This window comes from Microcaecilia unicolor, chromosome 2 (genome assembly GCF_901765095.1).
Source record: "Microcaecilia unicolor chromosome 2, aMicUni1.1, whole genome shotgun sequence".
NCBI classification, from domain to species: domain Eukaryota; kingdom Metazoa; phylum Chordata; class Amphibia; order Gymnophiona; family Siphonopidae; genus Microcaecilia; species Microcaecilia unicolor.
The window spans coordinates 4,367,747-4,393,237 of NC_044032.1; the positions used below are offsets into that span (position 1 = coordinate 4,367,747).

Sequence of the window (25,491 nt, forward strand, 5' to 3'; positions counted from 1 at the left end):
TAGTATTGACACATTTGGGTGGCCCACTTAATAGCCAGACACTCCTTCTCAATTGTGGCATAGCCTTTTTCATGAGGAAGGAGTTTACGGCTCAAATATAACACCGGATGCTCCTCCCCATCATGAATCTGAGAAAGAACTGCCCCCAAGCCCACCCCCGACGCATCCGTTTGCAGCACAAAGGGTTTGTCCCATTCAACTGCCTTCAGCACCGGATCCTCACATAGCGCTAAACGCAAACATTGAAAGGCTTCCTTCTCCTCCTCCCCCCATCTCAACTGGTTCGGTCGATTCCCTTTTAACATATTTGTTAAGGGTTCCGCCTGTGAGGCAAAATGGGGAATGAACCTGCGGTAGTACCCGACTAGCCCAAGGAAACTCCGCAGCCTTTTTTTTGTCGCTGGATAAGCAAACTCCCTAATACTTTGTACTTTATCCAACAAGGGTTTTACCTGCCCACCCCCCACCTTATAGCCCAGATATTTAACCTCCTGCCTGGCGAAGTGACATTTTTGGGGATTAAGAGTGAGACCTGCCTCCCGGAAAGCTGTTAACACCTTCCTGACCTGCCTCATGTGTGTAACCCAGTCCTCACTATGGATAATGACGTCATCCAGATAAGCCGCAGCATAACTCTGATGAGGCCGTAAGACCCTATCCAGCAGGCGCTGACAGGACGCCGCTGCGGAGTTCAAGCCAAACGGCATCCTCTTAAATTGAAAGAGCCCCAAGGGAGTAGAAAAGGCCGTCTTGGGCTTAGCCTCCGCAGATAAAGGAATCTGCCAATATCCCTTGGTCAAGTCCAGCGTAGAAAGATACTGGGCCGACCCCAACCTATCTAATAAATCCTCAATACGAGGCATAGGATAGGCATCGGGAGAGGAGAGGGCATTAACCTGGCGGAAATCAATACAAAACCGCCAGGTATCATCTTTCTTAGGCACCAGCACCACTGGACTAGACCAAGGGCTATATGATTCCTCAATAATACCATACTCCAGCATTTCCTTCACCTGTCTAATCACCTCCTGTTGTTTCACTGGGGACAGCCTATAAGGTCTTTGCCTAACCACCCGGCCCTGATCTGTAACAATCTCATGCATGCTCAAATGTGTCTCCCCCGGACATGGAGTAAGTACATCCTGGAACTCTTCTAGTAGGGCCCCAAGTTCCTGCTGCTGACCTTTATTCAACTCCCCTGCAATGTGGGGCTTCAGGGACTTAAAGATGTCCGCGATCTGAGGCCCCAGATCCTCCTCCTCCATCGCCTTAGTCCCGCCCCACAGCACCTTCCTTTCCCTCCACAACTTTAACACATTCACATGATATGTTTGCTTTCTCCCCCTCTTATTCCTCACCTCATACGTAACTGGCCCCAATTTCTTAGTAATCACCACCGGTCCCCTCCACCGACTTTCAAATTTGTGCGGGCCATCTGCTATCATAATTATGACTTTCTCCCCTTCTGCAAACTCTCGCTCTTTCACTCCCCGATCATAATATGATTTCTGATATTGTTGACTTTACCCAATCTATCCCGAGCATAGCCCCCCAACCGTCGTAACCTACCCTTCAGGTCAAACAGATAAGAGACCACTGTACAGTCTCCTCTATCCGGTGGCACCCATTGTTCCCTCAGGATATCTAAAATTCCCCGCGGACCCCTCCCATACATTAATTCAAACGGAGACACTCCTAAGGAAGCCTGCACACTCTCCCTACAGGTGTATAAGACAAACGGCAAGAGGCGATCCCACTCATCCATACAGCTACCCAACCCTCTACGCAAGAGAGTCTTAAGAGTCTTATTAAATCTCTCTACCAGACCATTGGTCTGAGGATGGTAAGCTGCGGTACGGATGTGTGCAATACCAAACGCCTCCCATACTTGAGCCAATGTACGGGAGAGAAAATTAGTGCCTCTATCAGTAAGTACTTCCCGGGGAAACCCCACCGTACAAAAAATGTGAATCAGCTCAGCGGCAATCACCTTAGCTGACACTGTACGCAGGGGCACCGCCCACGGGAAACGGGTGGCCATATCTAACACCACCAAAATATACACAAAACCCCCTCCGTGACTTGGGGAGCGGTCCTACAATATCCATAGCCAGGCGGCCTAGCGGAACCCCAATACGAGGCAAGGGACATAAAGGCGCCCGCTCTGGCCCCCTCTCAGCTACCTTCTGGCAGAGCCCACAGGAATTGCAATACCCTTCCACTTCTTTATAAACCCCTGGCCAATAAAACCTCTGCAAAACTTGGTCCAGGGTACCCTGTGTCGCCTTATGTCCCCCCAGCGGGTGATCATGCGCTAATCTCATGATCAGGCTTCGAAATCCCTTTGGTATCACCAACTGTTTCTGCCACCCTTTCCCTATTACCGAGTTCAGTCTGAATAGCAGCCCCTTCTCCACCCTAAAATGCGGGGAAGAGCCCCCCTCCCCTTCTCGGGCCCTACTCCAGGCGTACTGCAAGGTACCGTCCGCTTCCTGCTCCCTCTGAAAAGAGGGAAACTGCTCTATGAGCTGCCCCAGGTCTCTTGGGAAATCTCCTTCCCCCTCGACCTCTATCATGGCCTGACTTCTTTTCCATTGAGCTCCTTTATTTTGCCGGCCCCCTTTCCTACTCTTCCCCGGAGTACCAAAAATCTCAGGATGAAAGGGAAAAACCTGCTCCAAAGGAAGAACCTCCCCACCCTCCTGTTGTGACTGACCCTGAGCCCGGGTAGTTACAAAGGCTTTTCCCCCCTTCACATATTGGGGAAAACGGAGCCCAATCCCTCCCCAGTATCAGGTCCTGAGGCAGCCGAGACAACACCGCTACTAATATCCGGTGTGCCCCCATAGGCCCTTTTACGGTCACCCAATGTAAAGGATATCTGGTACTAGCCCCATGAATGCATTGAATAGCTACCTCACCATGACTAGACCCTCCCTGATCATTCTTTCCCTTACTTATACGGGACCATAAACTCCTCGAAAGCATAGATTGGTCAGCTCCCGAGTCTAATAGGGCCTCCACTTTCACCCCCCCCACCTCCACGACCTGGGTAAAGGGATGGGACACCTGCTTATAAGAGTGAGAAGTAAAGCCCTCCTTGGCCCTACAATCTTTCCTTAAGTGCCCTTTATGCCCACACCTATAGCAAATACGATCCCCAGCATATCCCGAGACCCCCACTCCCCTTTCTCCCTTCCCAGCCGGTTCACTCCTTGCCTGAAGAGGCTTAGACCCTGTCATATATATTCCCTTCCCCGCCCGCACCCCTCCCCCACCCACATGCTGGGACTCTAGAAAGCATTCCATACTTTTAACAGCTTCATCCAAGGACCCACAGCCCCGCCTAATCAAATCCCTTTTTAATTCTTCCGGTAAGGCCTCCAGAAACTGCTCCAACACCAGCTCTAACATTACTTGTGTCACTGAGTTTTTTTCTGGTTCTAACCACTTGGTGGCTAAATCCAGTAATTTCTGGGCCAAAGCCCTGGGCGTCTCCCCTTCTGCCCACCTCCATTCCCTAAATTTCCTTCGGTAGGACTGCTTACTTAGCCCATACCTGTCCAGAATAGCCCGTTTAAGTTTAGCATAGTCTGCAATCTCCACAGCAGGGAGACTGCGAAAAGCTGCCAGTGCCTCCCCGGATAACGCCGGGGCCAGTCTCATAGTCCATTGCTCCCCTGGCCAGGCTGCAGCAACCGCTACCCGTTCAAATGCCCCCAGGTAATCCTCAATGTCGTCCTTATCGGACAGCTTACCCCAGGGTAACCAGTTCATCCCCATCAGGCCTCCGGGCAACGGTCCTCCTCCAGTTGCAGTTCCCTCTGGCACTGTCGACCCAGGCTGTACCCGTGCTCCTCCTTTCAACAACTCCTGACACAGTTCCAGAAGTGGCTGTTGCTGGGCCCTCGACGCGGCCAAGGAGTCCTCCATCAGTTTGTGCGCCAGTTCCTGTTGTTTTTGGAACTGATGGGCCATGAAGGAAAACATCTCCTTTGGATCCATTACACCCGGTCTTCTTCTCTCCTAGACGACACAAAAGAAAACAACCTCCAAGTGCAGCTGCTTTTATAGGCTTGCCACCCTGCGGCCCCACACATGCATCCACAAAAATCCCCTTCCGGCCCTGCTATATGCTCACCGGATAGCCCAGGATTTTGCGCCTTGCTCCTCTCTCTCTTGGAGAACCAGGTAGTTCGGTCAAATCCCACCACTGCCACCAAATGTCAGCAAGCACCCCTCCGTGCTGTCCGCTCTTGTTTCGACACCTCTCCGTGCTGTCCGCTCTCCGCTCAACACCCCTCCGTGTGGTCTGCGCACAACTTAGCACCTCTCCGAGCTGTCCTTCTTCGCCCACACAATTGGGGCTAATCCATCTCCTAAGCGGAACTGTTCCTGCTCACTTGCAAAAAGTAATTCACAGTACTATTTATTCAGTAGAGTGCTTTATTCAGAGTACAACCAGCGAGAAAACAGCAGGTCCACTGACTACAGCTGCTGGTCTCTGTGCCCCTGGCTTCCCTTCTTCCCCCACCCAACAATCCCCAAAAGTTCAGAACAGTTCAGTCTTGAAACTTCACAACAACTTGAAATACCTTTGAATCAGTCAATTCCTCTACTCCCTTTCTCCTACTGCCAAGGAGATAGAGGCATTTTCTCCACCCTCGCTTGTCAGACACCAACACTCTGACAACCTCCCACCAAATGTCCAGACTGACCTTCTTCAGGTAATTACCCTTTGTCCTGAGCAGAAGAACTCCATTTGCTCTTGTTCAGTCTCTTTCCTGGTATTTTCACTGTTCTCCTCCAGATCAATCTCCTCCCACTCCATGGAGTCTTCCCCCACCCTCTCTCCCAGGTGCTGCTCCTCCACTTGATTATCCTCCATCTCCCAATCACCTCCTGACTTCTCTGCCTGCTGGGAGTTGGAGTGCTGTCTCTCATGTTCCCTCCTCCCTTGCAAGTGCTGCTGGGTTCTGTAGTTCTCTTCCTTTCTTACCAACCTCCTACCCCCTTTTCCCGGCAGAGAGTGCTCTTCATTTCTTGGCTGACTGCCCCTGTCAGCTCTTCTCTGCTTTCCCTCTACCTCCTCCTTACAGTATGAACCAGTGTACCTCCGCCCCTTTTGGGGTGGTTTTCTTTGCTCCGCCATTCCCATTTGCACCAGCTCTGCTTTTGTCATCTAGGCAAGTCATTTAACCCTCTGTTGCCTCAGGTACAAAATTTTTTTTTTTTTTTTTTAATATTGCAAGCCCTGAATGAGCAGTACTGTGAACTATATCCCCAAACTGCATTTTAACCTGTACTGGTTTCCACTGTATGCAAATTGATTTATTGTACAGTCATTGTACTGTGAATGTCCTGTAATCCAAACTGGTTATTGGGGAACCCCAGGAAAGATTTCAGAAGCCTAAACTTAGGGCTCCTTTTTACTAAGCCCAACGCGGGCTTTTTACCGCTTGCTCTCCAGGGCTACCGCAGCAGCCCGGCGGTAAGTCCCCCCCCCCCCCCCCCCCCCAGTGCGCCATGATTTCCGGCTCTACAAAAATGTATTTATTTTTGTAGCTCCGGAGTGTACCCAGCTTTAATCGAGCAGTGCTGCGCGCTGCCCGGTTAACGCGGGAGCCCTTAACGTAACCTCAGTGGATGGTGTTAAGGGCTTCTCCCCCCCCCCCTCCCCCAAATGGCCGTGCGGCATGCGCTTTACTTGCTGCCCGGCCATTTCCTGCAGGAAGGTGAGACTTCCATTTTACCAGCTGTGGTAAAAGGGGGCCTCGGCGCACGTGTAAAGAATACGCCGACGCTAGCACTGGGGCCCTTAGTGTGGTAAAATGAAATGCTTATTTTTTTATCCGGTTGTTCATAATCTTATATACAATTCCAGTATGCTATTGTTTTCTTTATGCCCAGTTTTGCAGGTAAAGGTGAGGATGAGAGATATGAAAAGTGTGTAGGGAACAGAGATCAAGTCTTCCACAAATTCATGAAAAGAATTTCCTCCTGCAGTCAGCAGATTCTAAGGTAGGTTGCTAACGATACCAGTAGCGTCTGGCTGATTAATTTCTCTGTAAGCAGTGACTAAGAAAAAGGCAGTGAATAACAGAAAAGAAATCCCACTGCTCTATATTTAGCTGGATGTGGTCAGTGGTTCTTTTTTTTTTTTTTTTTTTTAATGCTGGCCATTGTTGGCTAAGTAAGCTACTGATATTCAACGTCGAGCCATATCGGGGCACAGGCATTGAACATCTGCTTGTCATGGGACATGTCCTGGCCACAGGAAGTTATCTGGTCTCGGCCGACACTAACCCATGTAGAGGATTTTTCATCCACTCCCCCCCCCCCCCCCCCCCCCACAAGGTCCAGTTTCCTTCCCTCATGTCACTCCCCCTAAGATAAGATGGACCACCCCTTCCTGAATCTTCCACCATGCGAAGAGATCCCTCTGCCCCCCTCCCCACGGTGGTCTAGTGGTGGTTGGGCAGAAACCACTAGGGGCAGGAGCGAGTGGGCTTCACTCTCGACTAGTACTACACCACCAGGCCTGTTAAGGTAGATCCAGGGAGGCTTGCTGGGATGGAATGGTCCTTTTTCCAAGGTGTGGGGGGGGGGGGGGGTCCAGACTTGGGGGAGGGGGGACAGAGGGAAGGGGATTTGACCTTGTTGCACGATCACAACCTACAGTTTGGAATGCCCTGAAATCAGTGACGATCCTAGGTCAGCTGCCACCTGAGGCGAATCGCCGATGCGCACCCCCCCCCCCCCCCCGGCACATCAACCCCACCCCCCCCCCCCCCCCCCCCCCCCCCCCACCCCCCGGTGCATTTTTAGCTGCTGGGAGCAGCCGCGCGGCTCCCTGCTCCCTCTGCCCCGGAACAGGAAGTAACCTGTTCCGGGGCAGAGGGAGCAGGGAACCAGCGGAGCCGACAGGCACGCGACTGCTCTCTGCGCCCCCACCGTCCCGCCCTTGGTACGCCGCTGCCTGAAATACTGGCTGGATGTGGGTTGCACACGATTCTTATAAGGTTACATTATAAGACAGTGGTTCTCAGTCTCCAGATACTGGCAGGAATGCATATACCCATGTGTCTGGAGGGAGTAAAGGAAAGAAAATTAGCAGGTAAGACCTAACAAAGGGGAAACACTATCAAAATATTCATCCCCACTGTGTTCCCCAAGCTCCAGTATACCTGTTTGTTCTTTTTCTTATAAACTAATATAGCCATTCCTTTGTGATCTAACTGCTTTTAACCAGTTTGGCATTGGTTCATGTTAACACATTCTTTGATTTTTGTCTCTGAGGTATTCTTGGAACGGTCAGCCTTTATTTATAACCTCCTCGCCACTCAGCAATAATAAATTGGTGCCAGCGTGCAGTAGCTGTGAAAGCAGAAGAATCTTTGAGTTTCAGCTTATGCCGGCCCTGGTCAGCATAATTAAGGGTGTTGATACAGGTACTGGGCCTTTTTGTTTTGAAATTATTGCATAATATCTTGTATTCATGTAGTTCAGCCATTTATTTTGAGTCTTGATGAGCCTGGGGACGTCAGTAAGTAACACAGTGGCTTATAGCAGGGCTTGACAAAGTTTCTTAAGATCTAGGAGCCAGATTTGGAATGCATGTAATTTTATTTATTTTTTTAAATTTCCCTATGCTCAAGGTGATGCACAGTAAGTTATTACAGTAGCAGGGAAGGAGTGGATAAGAATCTACTGCTCTCCTCATCGGTCACCCGTCTACAGCACATCTGGTGAGGGGAGAGAGGCTTTAGGGCTATGGTTTCTGGGGCAACGAGGGAAAATTAAGGGAGATTGTAAATGGTTGGAGTAATGCACCCACCTACCTACTCCTAAAAGCTGTAGTCTTAGCCTTTCTGCAATGCCCACCTGCCCCCCAGCAGCTACAGTTTTAATTTTAACCCCTTCCTATGGGTAACACACCTACTCCTAGCAACCATAGCCTAATGCCTTTGTATGACTGTAATGCAAGAATTAGATGCAATTAAAGCAACTTATAGGACTGTGCAGAATCATAACTTCTCACCACTTCCTCAGAGAATAAAACCACAAAGGAACAGATGGTTCACAGTAGGCTCAGGCAGACTTCATCATGTGACACAAAAGCATCCACCCGCACAAGTGTTACTACTACAAAATTCTTTTGCTCCACTACAGCACTGTGATGTTCCTGAAAATAAAACTGAAGCGGAAAAAAAAGAAAAAGCAAGGAAGGGGGAACAAAAATATGAGAAGGTACCCAAAGAGAAAACACCCTCACAAATCACTAAAACCAAAACACATACTAGGAAATGTACATGGAAAGCGATGACCACAAATGCTCACAGTCTAAGCAATAAAATTCATGACCTTCAAGCCCTGATTTTGGAGGCTGACTTGGACATAGTTGCAGTCACAGAGACATGGCTCCATGGTTCCCATGAATGGGATGTAAACATACCAGGCTATAATCTTTTTAGGAAGGATAGAGAGGGACGTAAAGGTGGAGGAGTAGCTCTGTATGTGAGAAATGATATTGCAGCGACTGAAATGACAGGGAACTGGGGAAAGGAAGAAGCGATATGGATCACCTTAAAAAGAGAGGATAGAACCTTGGTCCATGTGGGTGTTGTCTATAGACCCCCGACACAATTGGAAGAACTAGATAAAGATCTGATCGCTGATATTCAAAAGTTGGGGAAGAAAAGAGAGGTGCTGTTGTTGGGAGATTTTAATCTGCCGGATGTAGATTGGAAGGTTCCATCTGCAAAATCGGAAAGAAGTAGAGAGATTGTGGATGCTTTCCAAAGTGCTCTGCTCAGACAAATGGTGAACGAACACACGAGGGAGGGAGCCACGTTGGATCTGGTGCTCACGAATGGGGATAGTGTGTCAAATGTCCGAGTGGCTGCACACCTGGGAAACAGTGACCATCAAACGGTTTGTTTTGATGTAACGGCTCATGTGGATGGCAGCCACTCTAAACTCAAAGTCCTGGATTTCAAGCGAGCTGACTTTAACAAAATGGGAGAATACCTGAGGAAGGAGCTGATGGGCTGGGAGGACATACGAGAAGTGGAAGGACAGTGGTCCAGGCTAAAAGAAGTAATAAACAGGGCCACAGACCTTTATGTAAGGAGAGTGTAAATAAAAGCAAGAGAAAAAGGAAACCGATATGGTTCTCAAAGCAAGTGGCTGAGAAAATAAAGATTAAAGAGTTAGCGTTCCAGAAATATAAAAAATCTCAAGAGGAGGAACACGGGGAGGAATACCGGATGAAACTGAAAGAAGCCAAGATAGAGGTACGTCTGGCGAAGGCGCAAGCGGAAGAACAAATGGCTAGAAATGTAAGGAGGGAAGACAAAAACTTCAGGTATATTAGTGAAAGGAGAAAGACTATAAAGGGAATTGTGAGACTAATAGATACAACAAAACGCTATGTAGAAAATGATGAAGAAAAAGCCAATTTGCTAAATAGATACTTTTGTTCTGTTTTCACTGAAGAAAACCGTGGGGAAGGACCGAGAGGGACTGGCAAAAGTACACTTGAAAATGAGGTGGATAGAGCGCCGTTCACGGAAGAGAGTGTGTATCAACAACTCGGAAAGCTAAAGGTGGACAAAGCCATGGGGCCGGACGGGATCCACCCCAGAATACTGAGGGAGCTCAGAGAGGTTCTGGCGGGTCCTCTTAAAAGACTTGTTTAATAAATCCTTGGAGACGGGAGAGGTTCCGAGGGATTGGAGAACGGCGGAGGTGGTCCCTCTTCACAAAAGTGGTGATAGGGAAGAAGCTGGAAACTACAGGCCAGTAAGCCTCACTTCGGTTATTGGAAAAGTAATGGAAGCCATGCTGAAGGAAAGGATAGTGAATTTCCTGGAAGCCAATAAGTTGCAAGATCCGAGACAACATGGTTTCACCAAAGGGAAATCGTGCCAAACGAATCTCATTGAATTCTTTGACTGGGTGACAGGAGAATTAAATCAAGGACGTGCTATGGACGTCATCTACTTAGATTTCAGCAAGGCTTTCGACACGGTTCCCCACAGGAGGCTCTTAAATAAACTAGACGGCCTGAAGATAGGTCCCGAAGTGGTGAACTGGATTAGGAACTGGTTGACGGACAGACGCCAGAGGGTGGTGGTGAATGAAGTTCGCTCGGAGGAAGGAAAGGTGAGTAGTGGAGTGCCTCAGGGATCAGTGCTGGGGCCGATTCTGTTCAATATATTTGTGAGTGACATTGCCGAAGGGTTACAAGGTAAAGTTTGCCTTTTTGCGGATGACACCAAGATTTGCAACAGAGTGGACACCCCACAGGGAGTGGAAAACATGAAAAGGGATCTGAAGAAGCTAGAAGAATGGTCTAACGTTTGGCAATTAAAATTCAATGCGAAGAAATGCAAAGTGATGCACTTAGGGAGTAGAAATCCAAGGGAGACGTATGTGTTAGGCGGGGAGAGTCTGATAGGCACGGACAGGGAGAGGGATCTTGGGGTGATAGTATCTGAGGACCTGAAGGCGACAAAACAGTGCGACAAGGCGGTGGCAGTAGCTAGAAGATTGCTAGGCTGTATAGAGAGAGGAGTGACCAGCAGAAGAAAGGAGGTTTTAATGCCCCTGTATAAGACGTTGGTGAGGCCCCACCTGGAGTATTGTGTTCAGTTTTGGAGGCCGTATCTTGCGAAGGATGTTAAAAAAATGGAAGCGGTGCAAAGAAAAGCTACGAGGATGGTATGGGATTTGCGTTCCAAGACGTATGAAGAGAGGCTTGCTGACCTGAACATGTACACCCTGGAGGAAAGGAGGAACAGGGGTGATATGATACAGACGTTCAAATATTTGAAAGGTATTAATCCGCAAACGAATCTTTTCCGGAGATGGGAAGGCGGTAGAACGAGAGGACATGAAATGAGATTGAAGGGGGGCAGACTCAGGAAAGATGTCAGGAAGTATTTTTTCACGGAGAGGGTGGTAGACGCTTGGAATGCCCTCCCGCGGGAGGTGGTGGAGATGAAAACGGTAACGGAGTTAAAACATGCGTGGGATAAACATAAAGGAATCCTGTTTAGAAGGAATGGATCCTCAGAAGCTTAGCTGAAATTGGGTGGCGGAGCAGGTGGGGGGAAGAGGGGGTGGTGGTTGGGAGGCGAGGATAGGGGAGGGCAGACTTATACGGTCTGTACCAGAGCCGGTGATGGGAGGCGGGAAATACTGCTGGGCAGACTTATATGGTCTGTGCCCTGAAAAGGACAGGTACAAATTCAAGGTAAGGTATACACATATGAGTTTGTCTTGGGCAGACTGGATGGACCATGCAATTCTTTTTCTGCCGTCATCTACTATGTTACTATGTTACTATGACTCAGTGGCCTAGCTTGGGGGGGCCTGGGCCCCCGTAGATTAGGCCCTGGACCCCCTGTCGACGACCCTCTTGACCCCCGCCTTCCGCCACCAACCCTCCCCCGTCGTGGGCTACCTTTGCTGGCAGGGGACCCCAATCCCCGCCAGCCGAGGAGGTCCTCTTCATTCTCCGAAGGCTTCGTTCTGTTTCTGATGTCCTGCACGTTGTACGGGCAGGACGTCAGACTCACAGAAACAGGACAAAGCCTTGCAGATCAGCTAGGCTTCGTTCTGTTTCTGTGAGTCTGACGTCCTGCACGTTTCGGAGGAAGAAGAGGACCTCCTTGGCTGGCGGGGATTGGGGTCCCCCGCCAGCAAAGGTAGCCCACGGCGGGGGAGGGTTGGTGGCGGGAGGGGGGGGTCAAGAGGGTCGTCAAAGTTGGCGGCATGGGGGGGAGGGGGCTAAAATGTGCCCCCTCACCTCGGGCTCTGGCCCCCTCCGGCTGAAGTCTGGCTACGCCCCTGGTATCACTCCATGGTGCGTCCGCACCTTGAGTATTGCGTACGGTTCTGGTCGCCGTTATCTCAAAAAAAGAAGTAACGGAATTAGAAAAGGTTCAAAGAAGAGCAACCAAAACGATAAAGGAAATGGATCTCTTCTCCTGTGAGGAAAGGCTAAAGGGGTTAAGGCTGTTCAGCTTGGAAAAGAGACGGATGAGGGGAGATATGATTTGAGGTCTACAAAATCCTGAGTGGTGTAGAATGAGTAGAAGTGAATCAATTTTTTATTCATTCCAAAAGTACAAAGACTAGGGGACACTCGAGGAAGTTACGTGGAAATATTTTTTCACTCAATGAATAGTTAAGCTCTGGAATTCTTTGCTGGAGGATGTGGTAACAGTGGTTAGCGTATCTGGGTTTAAAAAGAGGTTTGGACAAACTCCTGGAGGAAAAGTCCATAGTCTGCTATTGAGACAGACTTGGGAAGCAACTGCTTGCCCTGGGATTTGTAGCATGGAATGTTGCTATTCTGAGATTCTGCATGGAATCTTGTCACTCTTTAGGGTTCCAGAATCTTGCTATTCATTGGGGTTCTACATGGAATGTTGCTATTCTTTGGGGTTCTACATGGAATCTTGTCACTCTTTAGGGTTCCAGAATCTTGATATTCTCTGGGGTTCTACATGGAATGTTGCCATGATTTGGGTTTCTTCCAGGAACTTGTGACCTGGCTTGGCCACTGTTTGGAAAACAGGATACTGGGCTAGATGGACCATTGGTCTGACCCAGTAGGGCTACTCTTATGTTCTTAATAATTAGACTGTTTCACCTTTGAGTAAGTAATAAAAATCCTTTTGCGCCTGAAGGTTTGTATACCCAGGATCCTCCAGTAGCCCCTCACTTCACTGCAAAAATGGGCCTTATCTGGGTTTCTACTACAGCTATTAAAAATGTTAACCTCTTGTTGGGCTCGGTGCTCAAGAGGTGTACATTTTCTGCACTCTACCTCCCCCACCCCCCGGGTATCCCTCTGCTCCCTCCATTTTCTCTTTTCCTGGGTCAGCCTGCATATCAGGGTCGTCAGCATTTGATTTGATACAGCTACTGTTGACTATGCCAGAGGGTGTATGTTATCTCACTTCCGAAAGTACCAGTAATTAACCCATGCTACAAGGTTTTGAGCTTTTTCATACAGTGTTTGATAGAAAAGATTATTTTCTTTGTATATTATCAATAGAAATCAAACAAAATAAAACATGGAAAAGAATATAAGATGATACCTTTTTTATTGGACATAACTCAATACATTTCTTGATTAGCTTTTGAAGGTTGACGAAGAAGGGCAACCTTCGAAAGCTAATCAAGAAATGTATTAAGTTATGTCCAATAAAAAAAGGTATCATCTTATTTTCTTTTCCATGTTTTATTTTGTTTAATTTCTATTGATCACCTTAAGAGTGGACTAACACGGCTACCACACTCCTCTGCTTTGTATTTTAGAAACGACATTGGTAAGTCAATTTTTTTAATCATTTCAGATTTTAACTTTGCAGAGAGTAAGAGTATTGTTGTTTTAAAGGGGGAACCGTGCTATTTACTTCAGCAGAAAAATCTTCATGATATATATTTTGACCAACACAATCATGTCGCATCTGCTTAAGATTGGATTGGCAAACTAGTTTTCTTGACATGGGAGCCGTCTATGTTTATCTGACCATTCTCTGTATGTACAAAACAATAAGAATAGATATTTGCGTTATATATATTTATTATTTTTTTTTTTATTTGCTGCATTTGTATCCCACATTTTTCCACCTCTTTGCGGGCTCAATGTGGCTTACATTATGCCGCCATGACAATCTGTTGGTGTTCCCCAGGGATCTGTTCTTGGACTCCTTCTCTTCTCAATCTACACCTCTTCCCTGGGCTCCCTGATCTCATCTCATGGTTTCCAGTATCATCTCTATGCTGATGACACCCAACTGTATCTCTCCACACCAGACATCACCGCGGAGACCCAGGCAAAGGTATCGGCCTGCTTATCCGACATTGCTGCCTGGATGTCCAACTGCCACCTGAAACTGAACATGTCCAAGACCAAGCTCATCGTCTTTCCACCAAAACCCACTTCTCCTCTTCCTCCACTTTCTATCTCAGTTGATAACACCCTCATCCTCCCCGTCTCATCTGCCCGCAACCTCGGAGTCATCTTTGACTCCTCCCTCTCCTTCTCTACGCATATCCAGCAGATAGCCAAGACCTGCCGCTTCTTCCTCTTTAACATCAGCAAAATTCGCCCTTTCCTCTCTGAACACACCACCCGAACTCTCGTCCACGCTCTCATTACCTCTCGCCTGGACTACTGCAACTTACTCCTCACCGGCCTCCCACTTAGCCATCTATCCCCCCTTCAATCCGTTCAGAACTCTGCTGCACGTCTCATATTCCGCCAGAACCGATATACTCATATCACCCCTCTCCTCAGGTCACTTCACTGGCTTCCGATCAGATACCGCATTCAATTCAAGCTTCTCCTTCTTACCTACAAATGCACTCAGTCTGCTGCCCCTCACTACCTTTCTACCCTCATCTCCCCTTACGTTCCCGCCCGTAACCTCCGTTCACAGGATAAATCCCTCCTCTCAGTACCCTTCTCCACCACCCCCAACTCCAGGCTCCGCTCATTCTGCCTCGCCTCACCCTATGCTTGGAACAACCTTCCTGCCTCCTTATGCCAAGCCCCCTCCCTGCCCGTCTTCAAGTCTTTGCTTAAAGCCCACCTCTTCAATGCTGCGTTCGGCACCTAACCCTTACCGTTCAGTGAATCCAGACTGCCCCAATTTGACTGCCCCTATCGAACCGACCGTTCACTTGTCTATTAGATTGTAAGCTCTTTGAGCAGGGACTGTCTCTCTTTGTTAAATTGTACAGCGCTGCGTAACCCTAGTAGCACTCTAGAAATGTTAAGTAGTAGTAGTAGTAATTAAAGTACATAAGATATCAGGAAAATTAGAAGTAAGAAAAATAATTAATACATTACAGATATGCAGAGAGTAGGATAAAGTATAACGATTAATTAATAACAGTATAATTAAAGTAACCAGTTTAAGAAATTCAGTGTTGATTAGTTCTAATACAGATGTGAAATCAGTCTTTTATGAAGGATTATTATTATAAGTCTCGTTGAATAATTTGGTTTTCAGTGACCTCCGGAAGGCTGTTAGATCGTGTGTTGTTTTCAAGGCATTCGGCAATGCATTCCAACGTTGCGCGCAGATGTAGGAGAAGCTGGATGCATATAATGATTTGTATTTAAGTCCCTTACAGTTAGGGTAGTGGAGGTTTAGAAAAGTACGTGAGGAACTTTTTGTGTTTCTTGCTGATAGGTCTATAAGGCGCAGATTAAGAAGGCCAAGAGGGAGTATGAAAAAAAGATAGCATTAGAGGCAAAAAAACATAGTAAAAAATTTTTTCTGTATATTAAAAGCAGGAAGCCGGCAAAAGAATCGGTTGGGCCGCTGGATGACCGAGGGGTAAAAGGGGCGATCAAGGAAGACAAAGACGTAGCGGAGAGACTGAATGAATTCTTTGCTTCGGTCTTCACCGAGGAAGATTTGGGTGGGATACCGGTGTCGGAAATGGTATTTCAAGCGGACGAGTCGGAGAAACTTACTGACTTCACGGTAAACCTGGAGGACGTAATGGGGCAGTTCGGTAAACTGAAGAGTAGCAAATCTCCTGGACCGGATGGTATTCATCCTAGAGTACTGATAGAACTGAAAAACGAGCTTACGGAGTGATATGCAACTTATCCTTAAAATCGAGCATGGTACCGGAAGATTGGAGGGTAGCCAATGTAACGCCCATTTTTAAAAAAGGCTGCAGGGGAGATCCGGGAAATTATAGACCGGTGAGTCTGACGTCGGTGCCGGGGAAAATGGTAGAGGCTATTATTAAAAACAAAATTACAGAGCAATCCGAGGACATGGATTACTGAGACCAAGTCAGCATGGCTTTTGTGTGGGGAAATCTTGCCTGACCAATTTACTTCAGTTCTTTGAAGGAGTGAACAAACATGTGGACAAAGGGGAGTCGGTTGATATTGTGTATCTGGATTTTCAAAAGGCGTTTGACAAGGTACCTCATGAAAGGCTACAGAGGAAATTGGAGGGTCATGGGATAGGAGGAAATGTCCTATTGTGGATTAAAAACTGGTTGAAGGATAGGAAACAGAGAGTGGGTTTAAATGGGCAGTATTCACAATGGAGAAGGGTAGTTAGTGGGGTTCCTCAGGGGTCTGTGCTAGGACTGCTGCTTTTTAATATATTTATAAATGATTTAGAGATGGGTTTAACTAGCGAGGTAATTAAATTTGCTGATGACACAAAGTTATTCAAAGTCGTTAACTCATGACAGGATTGTGAACAATTACAGAAGGACCTTACGAGACTGGGAGACTGGGCGGCTAAATGGCAGATGACGTTTAATTTGAGCAAATGCAAGGTGATGCATGTGGGGAAAAAGAACCCGAATTATAGCTACGCCAAGAAAGGGATCTGGGTGTCGTCGTCGATAACACACTGAAACCTTCTGCTCAGTGTGCTGCTGCGGCTAAGAAAGCGAATAGAATGTTGGGTATTATTAGGAAAGGTATGGAAAACAGGTGTGAGGATGTTATAATGCCGTTGTATCGCTCCATGGTGCGACCGCACCTTGAGTATTGTGTTCAATTCTGGTCGCCGCATCTCAAGAAAGATATAGTAGAATTGGAAAAGGTGCAGCGAAGGGCGACTAAAATGATAGCGGGGATGGGACGACTTCCCTATGAAGAAAGACTAAGGAGGCTAGGGCTATACAGCTTGGAGAAGAGACGGCTGAGGGGAGACATGATAGAGGTATATAAAATAATGAGTGGAGTGGAACAGGTGGATGTGAAGCGTCTGTTCACGCTTTCCAGAAATACTAGGACTAGGGGGCATGTGATGAAACTACAGTGTAGTAAATTTAAAACAAATCGGAGAAAATTTTTCTTCACCCAACGCGTAATTAAACTCTGGAGTTCGTTGCCGGAGAAAGTGGTGAAGGCGGTTAGCTTAGCAGAGTTTAAAAAGGGGTTGGACGGTTTCCTAAAGGACAAGTCCATAAACCGCTACTAAACGGACTTGGAAAAATCCAAAATTCCAGGAATAACATGTATAGAATGTTTGTACGTTTGGGAAGCTTGCCAGGTGCCCTTGGCCTGGATTGGCCGCTGTCGTGGACAGGATGCTGGGCTCGATGGACCCTTGGTCTTTTCCCAGTATGGCATTACTTATGTACTTATATGACATATAAATCGGGGCCTCTCCGTGGATGATTTTATGAGTCAAGGTGCAGATTTTGAATGTAATTCGGTCTGTTAGTGGTAGCCAATGTAATTTTTTCCTAAGGGGTCTGGCACTTTCATATTTCGCCTTTCCGAATATGAGTCTGGCTGCAGAGCCTTGTGGAGAATATGTATGTGTATATATAGATACTAGTAAAAAAAGCCCCGTTTCTGATGCAAATGAAACGGGGGCTAGCAAGGTTTTCTTCTGTGTGCATGTGGGAGTGTGTGTGTCCCTTCCCCTGTGCTGTCTGTCCTCTCTGTCCCCTCCCCCCTTGGAGTCGAGTCCTTCTGTGTTAAGTTTCCTGCTGTGTTTGTGTTACAGAGATAGTGAGGGCTTCTGCTGTTACAGAGAGAGCGATTTGAGTTCGTGCTTTGCTGTGTTTTCCTTCACTGTTTGTGATACTGCTCCCCAGTATCTCTTCACACTCGTCCTTCCCTACACCCCTTCCCGTGCACTCCGCTCCTTGGATAAATCCTTCTTATCTGTTCCCTTCTCCACTACTGCCAACTCCAGACTTCGCGCCTTCTGTCTCGCTGCACCCTACGCCTGGAATAAACTTCCTGAGCCCCTACGTCTTGCCCCATCCTTGGCCACCTTTAAATCTAGACTGAAAGCCCACCTCTTTAACATTGCTTTTGACTCGTAACCACTCGCCTCCACCTACCCTCCTCTCTTCCTTCCCGTTCACATTCATTGATTTGATTTGCTTACTTTATTTTTTGTCTATTAGATTGTAAGCTCTTTGAGCAGGGACTGTCTTTCTTCTATGTTTGTGCAGCGCTGCGTACGCCTTGTAGCGCTATAGAAATGCTAAATAGTAGTAGTCTCTTGTAACCAGAGCTAATATTGTGATGTCATAATGCCTCAGTCCACCAATAAGAGCCAACCTCATCAGTGATGTCACAATGGCTTGATTGTCCTATACTTGGCTCACTTTTATTACATATAGCAGTGATTTAGCCAGAGCTGATATTGTGATGTCATAATGCCTCAGGCCACCATTAAGAGCCAACCTCATCAGTGATGTCACAATGGCTTGATTGTCCTATACTTGGCTCACTTTTATTACATAGCTCTTTGAGCAGGGACTGTCTTTCTTCTATGTTTGTGCAGCGCTGCGTATGCTTTGTAGCGCTATAGAAATGCTAAATAGTAGTAGTAGTAGTCTCTTGTAATCAGAGGTGATATTGTGATGTCATAATGCCTCAGGCCACCAATAAGAGCCAACCTCATCAGTGATGTCACAATGGCTTGATTGTCCTATACTTGGCTCACTTTTATTACATAGCTCTTTGAGCAGGGACTGTCTTTCTTCCATGTTTGTGCAGCGCTGCGTACGCCTTGTAGCGCTATAGAAATGCTAAATAGTAGTAGTAATCTGTTCCCTTCTCCACTACTGCCAACTCCAGACTTCGCGCCTTCTGTCTCGCTGCACCCTACGCCTGGAATAAACTTCCTGAGCCCCTACGTCTTGCCCCATCCTTGGCCACCTTTAAATCTAGACTGAAAGCCCACCTCTTTAACATTGCTTTTGACTCGTAACCATTTGTAACCACTCGCCTCCACCTTCCCTCCTCTCTTCCTTCCCGTTCACATTAATTGATTTGATTTGCTTACTTTATTTATTTTTTGTCTATTAGATTGTAAGCTCTTTGAGCAGGGATTGTCTTTCTTCTATGTTTGTGCAGCGCTGCGTATGCCTTGTAGCGCTATAGAAATGCTAAATAGTAATAGTAGTAGTAGTAGTAATCTCTTGTAATCAGAGGTGATATTGTGATGTCATAATGCCTCAGGCCACCAATAAGAGCCAACCTCATCAGTGATGTCACAATGGCTTGATTGTCCTATACTTGGCTCACTTTTATTACATAGCTCTTTGAGCAGGGACTGTCTTTCTTCTATGTTTGTGCAGCGCTGCGTACGCCTTGTAGCGCTATAGAAATGCTAAATAGTAGTAGTAGTAGTCTCTTGTAACCAGAGCTAATATTGTGATGTCATAATGCCTCAGGCCACCAATAAGAGCCAACCTCATCAGTGATGTCACAATGGCTTGATTGTCCTATACTTGGCTCACTTTTATTACATAGCTCTTTGAGCAGGGACTGTCTTTCTTCTATGTTTGTGCAGCGCTGCGTACGCCTTGTAGCGCTATAGAAATGCTAAATAGTAGTAGTAGTGTTACAGAGAGAGCGAGGGCGGGGCAGACACTCGTGGGGAAACCGGATATCTCTCCCCCTTCACACTTCCGGCTGGAGGCTTCATTTAGAACGTTGGTGGTGCCTTTTATATATAGAGATGCTTGAACAGGTTAATGTGAGTAAGACAAAAGCACTATATGAATAAATAGATAAGTACACTAATATATAATGCAAATATCTATTCTTATTGTTTTGTATATAATTTTTGAGGAATAGTACCGAATAAGTGTCCTTCATATTTTGTCAATTACATTCTCTGTATGTGCCAGTTCTCTGTGTAAGTTCTTCCTTGTAGGCAGCCTGTCTCGGTCTCACTTGCTGACCTTCATTTTTACTTTCTTCTCTCCAGATGTGTCGGTGGAATTTGGAACAGTATTAGTTTACACCTGCCAGAAAAGCTGTTGGGCTTCCGATCAACAGTGTCCTTTAGAGGAGTTTGCCTTTGTACAGGAAGACCCGGATCAGCGCTTCTTTGAGTAGAGTTAATTTGGTTTCTGCTGTGCTGCATAGTTTAAACAAGAAAAAACTGGATTTTCAATAGCGGACACTTGTCACTGCCAGGGGCGTAGCTACTGTGGGGCCACGGGGGCCTGGGCCCCCGTAGATTTGGCCCTGGACCCCCTGCCGACGACCCTCTCAACCCCCCCCCCCCTCCTGCCATCAACCCGCCGTCGCCGTCTGCTACCTTTGCTGGCGGGGGACCCCAACCCCCGCCAGCCAATGTCTTCTTCCTTCATTTTGTTTCCGAGTCTGACATCCTGCACGTACAATGTGCAGGACGTCGGACTCACAGAAACAGAACGAAGCCCTGCAGGACGTCAGACTCACAGAAAGAACGAAGCCTTGCAGGACATTGGACTCAGAGAAACAGAACGAAGCCCTGCAGGACGTCAGACTCACAGAAACAGAACGAAGCCCTGCAGGACGTCAGACTCACAGAAACAGAACGAAGCCTTGCAGGACGTCGGACTCAGAGAAACAGAACGAAGCCCTGCAGGACATCAGACTCACAGAAACAGAACGAAGCCCTGCAGGACGTCAGACTCACAGAAACAGAACGAAGCCCCGCAGGACGTCAGACTCAGAGAAACAGAACGAAGCCCTGCAGGACGTCAGACTCACAGAAACAGAACGAAGCCCTGTAGGGCGTCAGACTCACAGAAACAGAACGAAGCCTTGCAGGACATCGGACTCACAGAAACAGAACGAAGCCCTGCAGGTTGTCGGACTCACAGAAAGAACGAAGCCTTGCAGGACATCGGACTCACAGAAACAGAGCGAAGCCTTGCGATCTGCAGGGCTTCTTTCTATTTCTGTGAGTCTGACGTCGTGCAGGATGTCAGACTCAGAAACAAAACAAAGGAAGAAAAGGACCTTGGCTGGTGGGGGTTGGGGTCCCCGCCAGCAAAGGTAGGCGACAGCGGGGGGGGGGGGGGGGTCGAGAGGGTCGTCAGCAGGGGGGGTCAAAGTTGTTGTTGGTGTCGGCAATGAAGGGGGGAGGGGCTAAAATGTGCCCCCTCACCTTGGCTCTGGACCCCCCTCCTGCCGAAGTCTGGCTATGCCCCTGGTCACTGCTATGATGCAAATCACCATCTCTTACCAAATAAGTGTCTCTATGTTTTTGTTTACGACATTTCTATTTTTCTAATGTGGCAGGGAAAAAATATTCTTTTTTTTTTTATTAATACGGATTGGGTTGACACCTAACGTAATATATTTTAAAATTATGTATGTTTTTTTTTGGCTCTGTTGTGAGCAACTGCTAAATCCTGCCTAGCTTGGTTTTGGGCATAGTTTTCCTATCAGTTTCAGGCCATTGGTGATGATTTTTAATGCCTTTGAGAATACCACAGTACATGAGCTGTTTGTATTACATCATGGCAGAATATAGCCATATCTGTTACCAGCTGCATTATACTGGAATCTTATGGAATATCGCAGTAGTTTTTATCTTTTTTTTTTTTTTTTTTATAAATCTTATTTATTGCAATCCAAACGTGGTCAATGTACAATCAAAATGAAACCAATACGATACAAAAGATAAACAGTGTCTGGTTTGCATGCTTTTAAACTTTATCCCCACTTATCTCCCCTCCCCCTCCCCTATCCTCCCTCTCCCCATCCCTCCTTTGCTTCCCTCCCCTACCTATTCCTAATCAGCCAGTATCCTATCTGAATTAACAATTCAATATCTTGCTACGTGCTACCGGAGTGAGAGAGTCCCAAAAGGGAGACCAAATGTTACAGAATTGTTCGCCTCTTTTAGAAGCCAAGTCCGGGATTCCTGTCTTCTCAAGTGCACAGGCTTGTATCATAGCTGATCTCCAGTGGGATATGGTCGGGCGATCCCCCACCAACCATAACTGCAAAATGACTCGCTTTGCCATCACCATTGTACGCTTCAAAAAACTTTTAAATCCTGTTGGAGCTGGACTTTGTAATCCAAATAACTCAAACAGCTGCCTCGGAGAAGCCTTCCACGTCGTGTTCTAGAGCTGAGACACATGGTTGTTTAGTTCAATCCAAAACTAGTTTTTATCTTTTAATATCCTTTCCCATTACCTTACATTTTCTTCATGTATTGTTACAACAAAATACCTGTAGTTGGTATCGCGATTTAGGGCTGGTCTAAGCAATTGCAGAGCCCTGTCCAGACTACTTCAGTGGGCTCCCACCCACAACCTCCCCCACCCGCCACCATAACCCGTAATTTATCAGTTTAAAAGGAGGTTTAGAGCTCTCGGAACCCCACCTCACCCCGTACCTAGATATGCATCCGCCATGTTTCAGTAGAGAGCGGCAGACAGCGGCAGCGATTTTCATATCCCATCAGCTTCCAAGCCCAGAGCCGCCTCACTGCTGCATCCCGCCCTTGCGGAAGCAGGAAGTGACATGAAAAGGGGGGCGGGACGCAGCGGTGAAGAGGCACTGGGCGCGGCAGCTGACAGGATATGAAAATCGCTGCCACTGCCTGATGCGCTCTAGTGAAATGCGGGCGCACAATACGGTACGGATCAGGGAGGTGTTCCGGGACAGGAGGACAGACATGGCAGAGATGCGGGGCCCCTAGGAGCGTGAGGCCCTGTGCGACCGCCCCTGTTTACCCTGCTTAAGATCGGCCCTGTCTCTATTGCTCCCCCTTCTTTTGCTTCCAATTTCATGCACTACATGAGGAGGAGTGGCCTAGTGGTTAGGGTGGTGGACTTTGGTCCTGGGGAACTGAGGAACTGAGTTTGATTCCCACTTCAGGCACAGGCAGCTCCTAGTGACTCTGGGCAAGTCACTTAACCCTCCATTGCCCCATGTAAGCCACATTGAGCCTGCCATGAGTGGGAAAGCGCAGGGTACAAATGTAACAAAAATAAAATAGATACTATTGGAGATTCTACATGGAATGTTGCTGCTATTGGAGATTCTACATGGAGTGTTGCTATTCCACTATCAACATTCCATGTAGAATCTCAAATAGTAGCAACAGTGGAGGAGTGGCCTAGTGGTTAGGGTGGTGGACTTTGGTCCTGGGGAACTGAGGAACTGATTTCGATTCCTGGCACAGGCAGCTCCTTGTGACCCTGGGCAAGTCACTTCACCCTCCATTGCCCGCCGCATTGAGCCTGCCATGAGTGGGAAAGCGCAGGGTACAAATGTAACAAAAATAAAATAGATACTATTGGAGATTCTACATGGAATGTTGCTACTATTTGAGATTCTACATGGAATGTTGCTATTCCACTATCAACATTCCATGTAGAATCTCAAATAGTAGCAACAGTGGAGGAGTGGCCTAGTGGTTAGGGTGGTGGACTTTGGTCCTGGGGAACTGAGGAACTGAGTTTGATTCCCACTTCAGGCACAGGCAGCTCCTTGTGACTCTGGGCAAGTCACTTAACCCTCCATTGGCCCATGTAAGCCGCATTGAGCCTGCCATGAGTGGGAAAGCGCAGGGTACAAATGTAACAAAAATAAAATAGATACTATTGGAGATTCTACATGGAATGTTGCTACTATTTGAGATTCTACATGGAATGTTGCTATTCCACTATCAACATTCCATGTAGAATCTCAAATAGTAGCAACAGTGGAGGAGTGGCCTAGTGGTTAGGGTGGTGGACTCTGGTCCTGGGGAACTGAGGAGCTGAGTTGGATTCCCGGCACACGCAGCTCCTTGTGACTCTGGGCAAGTCACTTAACCCTCCATTGCCCCATGTAAGCCGCATTGAGCCTGCCATGAGTGGGAAAGCGCAGGGTACAAATGTAACAAAAATAAAATAGATACTATTGGAGATTCTACATGGAATGTTGCTACTATTTGAGATTCTACATGGAATGTTGCTATTCCACTATCAACATTCCATGTAGAATCTCAAATAGTAGCAACAGTGGAGGAGTGGCCTAGTGGTTAGGGTGGTGGACTCTGGTCCTGGGGAACTGAGGAGCTGAGTTGGATTCCCGGCACACGCAGCTCCTTGTGACTCTGGGCAAGTCACTTAACCCTCCATTGCCCCATGTAAGCCGCATTGAGCCTGCCATGAGTGGGAAAGCGCAGGGTACAAATGTAACAAAAATAAAATAGATACTATTGGAGATTCTACATGGAATGTTGCTACTATTGGAGATTCTACATGGAATGTTGCTATTCCACTAGCAACATTCCATGTAGAAGGCTGCGCAGGCTTCTGTTTCTGTGAGTCTGACGTCCTGCGCGGCCACATTGGTGATCTGCAAGGGCCGACTTCTACACGGAATGTTGCTAGTGGAATAGCAAGGCAAAGCGGGGTTTACGCTCTCCACAGCAATCGAACACAACAAGGAGCATCTTACCCTTATATGTGGTGACTGATCTCTTGATATTGGGCTCTCTCCACCCCATTTCCTTGCTAGTGGAATAGCAACATTCCATGTAGAATCTCAAATAGTAGCAACAGTGGAGGAGTGGCCAAGTGGTTAGGGTGGTGGACTTTGGTCCTGGGGAACTGAGGAACTGAGTTCGATTCCCACTTCAGGCACAGGCACCTCCTTGTGACTCTGGGCAAGTCACTTAACCCTCCATTGCCCCATGTAAGCCGCATTGAGCCTGCCATGAGTGGGAAAGCGCAGGGTACAAATGTATGAAAAATAAAATAGATACTATTGGAGATTCTACATGGAATGTTGCTATTCCACTAGCAACATTCCATGTTGAAGGCTGTGCAGGCTTCTGTTTCTGTGAGTCTGACGTCCTGCACGTACATGCAGGACGTCAGACTCACAGAAGCAGAAGCATGCGCGGCCACAGTGGTGATCTGCAAGGCCCGACTTCAAATAGTAGCAACAGTGGAGGAGTGGCCTAGTGGTTAGGGTGGTGGACTTTGGTCCTGAGGAACTGAGTTCGATTCCTGGCACAGGCAGCTCCTTGTGACTCTGGGCAAGTCACTTCACCCTCCATTGGCCGCCGCATTGAGCCTGCCATGAGTGGGAAAGCGCGGGGTACAAATGTAACAAAAAAAAAAATGTTATTTCTCATGTCGATAAAGCATTTGAAAATGGTCAGAGTACCTGTGAGACATTGATAGTTGAAGTATATAATAAACAGAGATTTAATAAGCTGCGACTAATTATACATTTTGCATTCAAATCTATTTATAACATATTTAGTGAAATATATTTTAAAACTATAATAAACTGTACTGTAGTGAAGTGTGACTATTAATAATGTATAATAGTGATTAAACAGCATATTTTAATCCAAGGATTCTGTAGTCAATGTAATTCAAAGTAAACTGCAAGACAATATATGTATATCGGTTGTAATTTTTGAGTATAATCCTGTTTCACAAATGACCAGGTGCAATCAATCTCCTGCACATTTGCACTGTATAACAAACTGGCATAGGGTTGACTCCGTAATGGGCCTGTTTTATTCCAGTAGATTGTATGAATGTAAGCATGAGTTTGGCTTGGGTGTAATTCTGTGCTCATCTGATTTTACTTTCCTACAGTAACCTCAAACAGTAATACACTATTCATGAATTTGGGAGCATGGGTGGATGGGGGGGTGGGGGTGGGGGTGGCCGGTTCAAATCCCACTGCTGCTCTTTATGATCTTTGGG

The 25,491-nt window shown here is 47.1% G+C and overlaps 1 protein-coding gene across 2 annotated transcripts in view; it reads left to right on the forward strand.

Annotated features, from left to right (window-relative positions):
- PDCD2L (programmed cell death 2 like) overlaps window positions 1-19,976 on the forward strand; it is a 51,740-nt gene extending 31,764 nt beyond the window's left edge. For both annotated transcript variants that reach the window (XM_030192742.1, XM_030192741.1), the window contains exons 6-8: window positions 5,911-6,021; window positions 7,300-7,451; window positions 19,752-19,976. In XM_030192742.1, the coding sequence (XP_030048602.1) occupies window positions 5,911-6,021; window positions 7,300-7,451; window positions 19,752-19,882 (394 nt within the window). In that variant the 3' untranslated portion in view covers window positions 19,883-19,976. The remainder of the gene's footprint in view (window positions 1-5,910; window positions 6,022-7,299; window positions 7,452-19,751) is intronic.
- The last annotated feature ends 5,515 nt before the right edge of the window (window positions 19,977-25,491 follow it).